General features: G+C 40.7%; 1 protein-coding gene across 1 annotated transcript; it reads left to right on the plus strand.

The window, feature by feature from the left end:
- The first annotated feature begins 1,936 nt into the window (after nt 1-1,936).
- On the plus strand, nt 1,937-9,334 carry LOC131354692 (zinc-binding protein A33-like). Its single transcript, XM_058392634.1, has 6 exons — nt 1,937-2,599; nt 6,978-7,073; nt 7,163-7,393; nt 7,522-7,544; nt 7,631-7,749; nt 8,496-9,334. Exons 1-6 carry the CDS (start codon nt 2,201-2,203, stop codon nt 9,038-9,040), a joined length of 1,413 nt encoding a protein of 470 aa, XP_058248617.1. The 5' UTR covers nt 1,937-2,200; the 3' UTR covers nt 9,041-9,334.
- The last annotated feature ends 475 nt before the right edge of the window (nt 9,335-9,809 follow it).

The following is a 9,809-nucleotide window of genomic DNA, read 5'->3' on the forward strand; positions in this document are numbered from 1 at the left end:
AAGCACCTGCCATAATCATTAGTCAGCAGGTAAGCTTAGGATAAATAGATAAAATTAACATAAACCTAAACGTAGAAGTTATAGGACAAAAAAAATATATAAAATCATAAAAAATAGAGATGAGCAAAACTGGCTGAATCATCGTTAGTGGGTTATTATTCTCGAACTTTCTGGCTTTGGAGTAAACATCACAAGGACATAGGCTAGCACATCGTACCATATCACGGTGTTGGCTCCACTGAGACCGAAAAAACATGTTGACGAAGTTCAGAATCCTTGGGCTTAAGGGCGAGAACACCATAACAGTCTTATTTGACCCAATTCTGACTAGAGTGTTTATTTTAGGAAAATTAAAGTTAAAACTACCCATATATAATGTACAGGTGTTATATCACATCTTATTATCTCATGAAAATAAAAAAAGCAGCTTACCTTAGCAAGTGGAAAGTTGGTAAAACTCCTTGTGGCATAAGTAAGAACTAAACAATAGGCACCGAGACGAGAGGGGGTTTGGAGAAGATGTTATTGAAGCGCCAGCAAAATATTATTGCAGTGGCGGATGTTAATGTAAACATAGGGACACAACACACCGAGTAAGTGTAATGGAAAAGCACAGACTTTAATTGAGAGAATTTAGGAATTTAAATTAAATTAAAGTAAACTGACTACTCCTAGCCTAAATAAATCAGTAATAAACAAACTCAACGTAAACCAACCTAAACTGCATACAGAGCTATTTTGCCCTTTTATTTTTACCTTATTAGCAGTATTACTTGGGTAACCTGATGTAGATTAAAGATACTGCTCGCGGCCTAAATAGTGGGAATACATAGAATGGTGTAAATGTAAATGTGATAATAAAAATAGTGGTAAGGTCCTCAGATTTCTAATAAATGTCAGCCAGTCACCTTCAACTACACAGGAACAACCACAATGAATACATGGAACATGTGGGTGAATGTTGAATTAAAGGTGTAAAGGGTATAATGACATAAATGTGTTTTTTGGGCTAAATAAGGTTTAATAGAAGTTAGATAGATCAACAATATGTGTCAATATTAAAAACTTGTGGCCCATAGAGTGTATGAAGGCCACAGAAAGGTGTGGCTGTTTTTCAGGGGGAATAATGGGTGAACGTGAAAACAATCCATAGAAACATAGAATCCAGCAAGGTTAGGCAGCTGGGCTAAAGGGTATATATACTGGGGGATTTGTGAAGGGGGTGTACTTGACAGCATCGATTCATGAATCTGTGTATTTGAGTGCCAGTTTCGGTGATATTTTTTCTAAATAAAACCGGTTGCTTTTTCTCATCCAAGCCTAGAGGAGTACTTTATTTCTTTGTTTTTCTGCAAATTTCTAATTGGAACTACGCAACTATTGGATTATATTGGTAATTGGAGAAGGCTCTAGGACCACCCTGTGGTGTCCACCTGGAGGGAGGCTCTGGGTTCCGACACATCCCACTGGGAATTAGAACATTCTGGGTCTTGTTTCCTTAACTGAATGAGAGGCCTTAACAGATTACATAAATTAAATCATATCAAAATTGTTGGTAATTCATCTGTAGTCACTGGTTAAAGGTGCATTAGATAAAAATAAGTATCTAGTAGTGGGTTTAAAAAATTTAATGGTTTCATGCATGCTCATGAAGCTCCACCACCAGAACCTAGAGTACAGTGTCTATAAAATGAGTGACAGGAGGCACATCCAATCACAAACAAGACCAAAAGTGAGTTTTCGAAAACAGTTTTCTAACTGACTTAATACATTAGTGCTAAAGCCATTCTTTAATCTGTTTAATCTGTTTGTTTTTTCTTAATTTTTTTTATCAAGTTATTGATAACTTTCAGGCTATAAGGAATAAAAAATGGACTCCTTCTCCTTTAAGTAGATGTTCTGAGCATTTTCTGATGTAACTGGTGACTGTAACAGGTCATAACGTGTCCTGTAAAACTCCTCCTATTAAAGAGGTGTCGAGTCTGAGACGACTGCAGTCCTTCATAAACAGTCTGCAGTGTTCTGCTCTGGTGAGATTTGGTTTATTCTCAGTTTATGGAGAAATCTCTCTCATTGATATAACTGTAAAAGGAAGTGATTACTAACTGGGCCTACAGAGGTGTTGTTTAGTTTTTAATCAAAGTGAAAGTGAAACTCTGAGTGTTCGGACTGGAGAGAACAACAGCAGCAGTAAAATAAAATGGCTTCTAAGTTTTCAGAGGAGGATTTCTCCTGTCCTGTGTGCTGTGAAATCTTCAAGGATCCTGTTGTTCTGCGCTGCAGTCACAGTGTGTGTAAAGTGTGTTTGCAGCAGTTCTGGGAGGCCAAAGGATCCAGAGAATGTCCTGTATGTAGGAGGAAGTCATCTATGGGGGAACCTCCCATAAATCTGGCCTTAAAGAACCTGTGTGAGACTTTCTTACAGGAGAGAAATCAGAGCTCTTCATCAGGGTCTGAAACAGTCTGCAGTCTGCACAGTGAGAAACTCAAACTCTTCTGTCTGGATGATCAACAGCCGGTGTGTTTGGTGTGTCAGACTTCAAGAACACACACCAACCACAAATTCTGCCCCATTGATGAGGCAGTAACAGACTGTAAGGTAAATAAAATGTACACATCATGTTACACAAAAAATTGAAAGAATCTAATATTTATTAACAACATCTATGTTTTCAGTATTGTATTTGGTTTTTGATCAGTTTATTCATGTAGTGGTAGATCAGTGGTTAAGATGTTGGACTACTGCTTGGAAGGTTGTGAGTTTAAATCCCAGGACACCATGATGCTAGTGCTGGGCCCTTGAGTAAGGCCCTTGTCCCTCATTTGTATAAAGGAGAAAAATGTAAGTTGCTCTGGATAAGGGCATCTGCCAAATGCTGTAAATATAACTGTTTCATTCAGATTTTCACCATTTGAAGTGTCACCTGCATAAACCAGAGCAGATATATAATGTATAATATGTTCTTTTGCACCTGGTGCATTTTGAAGGCTTCTTGTTAAATGGCAATTGTAAGGACTGGCCCGAGGCAGATAATTGAGAATCCATTTGCAAATCTTTAATGAAAGTACCAAAAAAACAGGCTAAATATGATAAATGGGAATACTGAGACAAAGGGTCAATAGAAAAACACAGAAAAGCAAACGAAACCGAAACTCACAAAACCAAAACTCGAAAACTGGGAAACGTGAAAGAAAGACCATACACAGTAAATCCAAAATGCAATAGTAATCAAACAAGGCTTGGTACATTCTGGAAACAATACTTTGCATTGTGGGATTGCGAACACGCTGCTTAAGAAGAGAAAAACCCCGGAAGTGTTCTCGGTAGGTGCGTTAGAATTTGGGCAGGGGGGTCCCTCTGTTGGCCTGATGTCAAGTCCGATGTTACAGAGCCCCCCTCTCTACGAACACCTCTTGGGGTTCTACAGGAGGGCAACCCCGGGGGGCGAGGAGCTGGTCGGCCTGGGTGTAGGCGATGGAATTCCTCTATTTGAAAGGGGTCCAAGATATCATGGGTGTCGACCCAGGAATGTTCTTCCAGGCCATATCCCTCCCAGTCCACCAGGTACTGTAAACGCCCGTTGTGGCGTTGTGAATCTTTGAGGGCACACACTCTATAGGCGGGGGCCTGTACATTTCCAGTGGCGGTTCATAACCGGGTGATTCAGTGTTCAGTGCGGCATGGGCTGGCTTGAGGAGAGACACATGAAATAAAGGCACAATGCAGTATGTGGCAGGGAGCTGGAGGCTGTAGGTGTCTGGGTTGATTTGCCGTTCGATGCAAAATGGACCTATAAACCAGACCCATTGTTCCACCTGATAATCGGGGTGTGGGCGTCTACAATGATTGGCCTGAAGTCTTTGGCATCGGATGGCCCTTTGTATTTGGAGATGTGCTTTCTCCCATAACCCTTGGCTATGTGTGAGTTTTGGGTGTATTCGGCCCATGGCAGAAACTCACTCCACTGGTGCTGTTCTCGACTGCAGTACACCCTGGATACCTCCTGAGCTCTTGGTTTAGATGTTCCGTCTGCCTGTTCGACTGAGGGTGGTAGGCCGAGCTCAAGCTCACGTTGATCCCCAGGTGGTCACAGAAGGCCCGCCACATTTGGGAGGTGAACTGAGAGCCCCGGTCAGATACAATGTCCTCTGGCAGACCATTGTTCCTGAAAACCTGATGAAACAATGTCATGGCTGTTTCCATTGCAGTTTGTAGCCCCTTTAGAGGGACCAGTTTGCAGGCCTTGGAGAATCTGACGATAGCCACAAGAATGGTGTTATAATCTCCCGAGTTGGGCAAATCCGTGACAAAATCTACCGTGATGTGGGGCCAGGGCCATTGGGGCATGGGCAGAGGCTCTAGTAGACCAGCGGGGAGCTGTTGCCTGGTCCGGGACTCAGCACAGGCGGTACAGGCCTGACGTGGGCCTCCTGGGCCAGAGAGGGCCACCAGAACGTATTCCGTAGCAGTGCGATGGTTCGGCGGATGCCAGGGTGGCCTGAGCTGGGGGCCTCATGTACCCACTGTAAGATGTGTGGATGAAGTGATGAGGGCAAGTAGACTTTGGACGGTGGGTAGGCTGATGGGGCAGGCTCATCTGTGTGGGCTCTTTGGATGTCTTCCATTAAATTCCATTGGACAGGAGCTAGGATGATTGAGGAGGGAAGAACGGGTTCTGGCTGTGCTGGTGAGCTTAAAGGGTTGTTACGGCAGGACAGAGCATCCGCTTTACCATTTTTGGTGCCAGGGCGGTAGGTTACCGAGAACTGCAAATGGGTGAAAAACAGTGCCCAGCAGGCCTGACGGGGATTCAGTCTTTCAGCGTTATGCAGGTATTCCAGATTACAGTGATCCATCACATCAGGACAAAGAAGGGGTGCTGTGCTCCTTCTAACCAGTGCTGACATTCTTTTAGTGCCACCTTGATTGACGGTAACTCCTGATTTCCCACATCATACTGTAATTTGCCGGTGTCAATTTTCTGGAGAAGTAAACGCACGGGTGCATCCTCCCGGGATCTCCGTGGTGTTGAGATAAGACTGACCCTATTCCACAGCTGGAAGCATCCACCTCAAACATGAAGGGGAGTTTGGGGTACAGACAGTGGATAATGGGTGTGGTTGTGAATCTCTGCTTTAGTTACTGGAAGGCAGATCTAGCCTGCTCGGTCCAGGAAAGTCTTTTGGCCTTCCCTCTCAGAAGGGAGATGAGGGAGCTTGTGATGATATATATACACATCTGTATAAAACATCGATAAAAGTTAGCAAACCCCAAGGAGCACTGTAAATCATTTATAGTAGTGGGTTCAGGCCAGTCCATGATAGCTTTCATTTTACTCGTGTCCATCTCCACCCCCCCCTGGGAAATCACATACCCCAAAAATGTGATGGTTTCTTGATGAAACTTGCATTTCTCAGCTTTGAGGTAGAGTTGGTGTTGCAGTAGGTGAGTGAGTACTGTGCGGACATGTCGCACGTGGTCCTGATATGAGGGGGAGTATATCAATATATGCAATAACATACTTACCCATCAAGTCCTTGAATACATCATTGATGAAGGCTTGAAATACTGCAGGAGCATTGGTAAGCCAATGGGGCACGATTAACTTTTAGGAGTCTGCAGGTGTTTTGGGGCCCTGAAGAAGTTCTGACATGTCCTGACATTTGTGTATTTTTTGGTTACTTATAAACATATAAATGGCTAAAGTCTGATTACACTGTATTCAGCACAAACTGCACTACAATAATATGTGAGCAGCATGTATGTACAAGTTTGTGTACTGGAGAAAATAACAGTTATGTGTGATTATTGAAAACAACAAAAAAATAAGTCACTGAAATAAGACCACAAAACACATTCATAACATTTGTGTACAAGACTTTTGTGACCTGGATCTTGTAGCCTGGTGTTTTTACTTCGAAATGATGTGACACTCATCCTGCTCACTTATTCAAAGAAAACAATACATTCATTTAAATTTTCTAAGACACTTTTTGTTTAGAAAGGCCATATGTGAGGAGGTGTGAATGATCATGAATAATGCTGTAATTCACACCAGAGAACACAAAGACCCACATAATGAACTGCATAATTACCCCTTTCAGTCAGGCATGAGACTGAGGAAAGTGCTACAAGAAAATAATCTGAGGACAAAAACATTTTTGTTTGTAGTTTATTTTGAATAACTCAAGATTCACTTGCAAGAATCCCAGGAACAGTTCAAGATAAATAAAAAGTGTAAAAACAGACATTCAGGGTAAAATGTATACACATACATATTATATATATATACACATTAAAAAAACTGTCCAAAAACATGCATGCAGGGTAAAACTGTAACAGGAACAATTCAAAATAAAAACTGAAGAAAAAAAAATAAACATTCAGGGTAAAACAGTGTCTGGGGGCGTGGCCTTGTATGTAGATTACCCAGACTGTTTTCCCTGTGAATATCGTGTGGGCGTGTCCTGCCTCAGGTCATTATCAGATAATGAAGTGTGACAGAAATTCTGTGCCTCTCCTTGGTTTCACACGGATTACATAAACTGAGAATGTTTGTTTTCGATGTGACTTCATCATTTAAAAGTAGACCCTTTAAGCTTTCTATAGATATATTTCTCATGTCTGTGTGTGCAGTATATTTTCGCGGAGACTGAGACGGATGAAAAAGGCTTGGTAATTTCTGGGAACAATACTGTTGTGTTGTGGCGTCGCGAACATGCTGCTTAAAAAGAGAAAAACCCTGTAAGTGTTCTTGGTGGGTGCATTAGAATTCGGGCGAGGGCTCCCTCTGGTGGCCTGACGCCAAGTCCGATGTTACAGCAATATACTGTAGCTAATATTGTCACATTGTTTTGAAAATTATATTGAACATATTTACAGTTCAATTTTCTTAATAAACAGTGATCTGAGTTAATGATGTGTACAATAAGAGCTGAAACACAGAGTCTCCATGCAGTGTGTTGATTTGTTTCAGGAGGAGATCAAAACTGCACTGAAGCCCCTAAAGGAGAAACTGAAGATCTTTAAAGACTGTAAACTGAACTGGAGTCAGACTGCAGAACATATAAAGGTTACAATCAATAACATGGTTTTGATAGAATTCTATTCTCCATCATTGTAAAATCAGTTCTATTTCATTTGATTTCCTCTTCACTGCAGATTCAGGCCCAACACACAGAGCGTCAGATTAAGGAGCAGTTTGAGAAGCTTCACCAGTTTCTACGAGATGAAGAGGCAGTCAGGATCACTGCACTGAGAGAGGAAGAGGAGCAGAAGAGTCAGATGATGAAGGAGAAGATTGAGAAGCTGAGCAGAGACACATCATCTCTTTCAGACACAATCAGAGCCGTAGAAGAGGAGATGAGAGCTGAAGACGTCCTGTTCGTACAAGTGAGGATCATTTAGTCAGTATTTATACTGTGAGAAAGTCAAACTTCTTTCCATCATCAGAAACGTCACATTTCAGTGGTGTAAAAATGTAAATCATATCCACTGATATTTGCTTTGTTGTTTTCCAGAACTACAAGGCCACAGTGAAAAGGTGAGTGATGTGGTTCCTGTCTCTCTGGTTCTCTGTGTTTCTGAATCCAAAGCCACAGCAACACTGACTCCTGAATGTTTTTGCAGAGCCCAGTGCACACTGCAGCATCCAGAGGAGCTTTCAGGAGCACTGATCCATGTGGCAAAACATCTGGCCAACCTGAAGTTCAGAGTCTGGGAGAAGATGCAGGACACTGTCCAATACAGTAAGAGTCTTTCTTTCTTTTTTTTTAGTAAGTGTGTGTTCAATGTTTATTAACCATTAATGAAGAATTACAGTGGCTAAGAAAAGTTTACAATAGAATTAGAATTGTTATAACGATTGGTTACATCTCTAATTTAAACACATGCCTAAAACTGCATAAAGCAAGTTGTTAGTGTGATTGCATCAGCAATCTCACTCTTGTTATTGTCATTAATTATTATTATTGTTATTATTATTACATGGTTCCAATGCTAAAATGTTGCTCATGTCGTGATTGTGTGCTATTATTTTCATGCTGATAAGTATTGTCTATATATTGTCTAAGTATAGTTTATTTTATATTCATTTTTAAAGGCATTTTTTACGGACTTTACTTCCTGGTTTCCGTACGGACATTTAAGGAGAGCGCACACACTAGTTCGTTTTTTCTCGGAGGTGATCGGTAGATGCTGTGCATGTAAAACATTACTCCACTGATCTCAGTAGTATTATAAGCTGCAGTTTAGCTTATTTGGTAGCATGCTCACCTCCTATGCTGTAGACCCAGGTTTGAGACCTGACAGGGTTAAGTGTATATTTGAAAATGTCTTGCAAGAGTTTAAGCAACATAGTGCTTTGCTTTTCGCAATCACACTCGCATTTTCTTCTGGAAATGCAACATTCTAGTTTTAGTTACAGTTATCATGTCTCGATTTCTGCAAATGTTAGCTAGTTTCATGTCAATGTAATGTGTGTGTGTGTTTTCAGCACCTATAACTCTGGACCCCAACACTGTTCATCCTAAACTCGTTGTATCTGATGATCTGACCAGTGTGAGACTCAGTGATGAGAAACAGAAACTTCCTGATAATCCAGAGAGATTTGATGAATATCGGTGTATCCTGGGCTCTGAGGGCTTTAACTCAGGGACACACTGCTGGGATGTTGAAGTTGGAGACTGTACAGACTGGGATGTGGGTGTGATGACAGAATCTGCTCAGAGGAAGGGGAAGATAATCTCCAGAAGTGGAATCTGGTGTGTGGAGTATGAATATAGTAAATATAAAGCAGTTTCTTCACCACAGATATTCACTCTCCACCCAGTAGCACAGAAATGCCAGAGGATCAGAGTGAAACTGGACTGGGACAGAGGAAAGCTGTCATTCTCTGACCCTCTCACTAACACACACTTACACACTTTCACACACACATTTACTGACAAATTACTGCCATATCTAGGTGTTGCATCTAAAGAATCTCCTCTAAAGTTCCTGCCACTTCAGTGCTCTGTAGGAGTGAATCAGATCAGTTAGAGCTGATATTGTTTTATTCCAGATCATTCATGAAATATTGCACATTAAAAGATTCATATTCTTTGTAAACTTTTGCACTGAACAGTTCAAAAGTTTATTAAAGTGATGTGACTTCAGCTCACCTTGTCAATGAAATCAAAATAATGTAATATCTGGAAATATTGATAGAATATTCAGGGCTTCAACAAACAAATAAACCACAGGAGGTGTTTAAATGTAGAATCTGAAATCTGAAATAGATGTAATAATTTAATTTTACTGCTGTATTTTAAATCATTTGAAATAAACTGAGACTTTGAAAGCTCATGTCTTTACTGTATTTGTACTTGTTAGCACTATGCTGTTAATCTTGGGTGAAATGTTTAGCTGGCTGTGTGTGTTATGTGTGAAACTGTACAGTGGAGGAGAATTCAAGCTCTCCGTTTCACTCCACCTGCACTTTGTGGTTTTACAAACATCAGATGGATTTGTCACAAATTTCTAAACCATAGGATGGCAGGAGGAGACTCATTAATATTCATGAGTGTATCTCCCTTAGCTACTGATCTTGTTCATCCATTAATTGGTGAGTTTTTCAGTATTATTATATCTATAAATATTAAAGGACTTGGAACTAAAACATGGAAATAGAATGCAACAAATAATTTTGACCTGCTGCTCATTTTTGCAGAATAATCTCCTGGATAGAGAAACAAGAACTAAAAAAAGAAAACAACTAAAGTTCAACACTCTGTATGACTATGCTGTACATTGACTATTAATTTATGGA

This window comes from Hemibagrus wyckioides, linkage group LG06 (genome assembly GCF_019097595.1).
Source record: "Hemibagrus wyckioides isolate EC202008001 linkage group LG06, SWU_Hwy_1.0, whole genome shotgun sequence".
NCBI classification, from domain to species: domain Eukaryota; kingdom Metazoa; phylum Chordata; class Actinopteri; order Siluriformes; family Bagridae; genus Hemibagrus; species Hemibagrus wyckioides.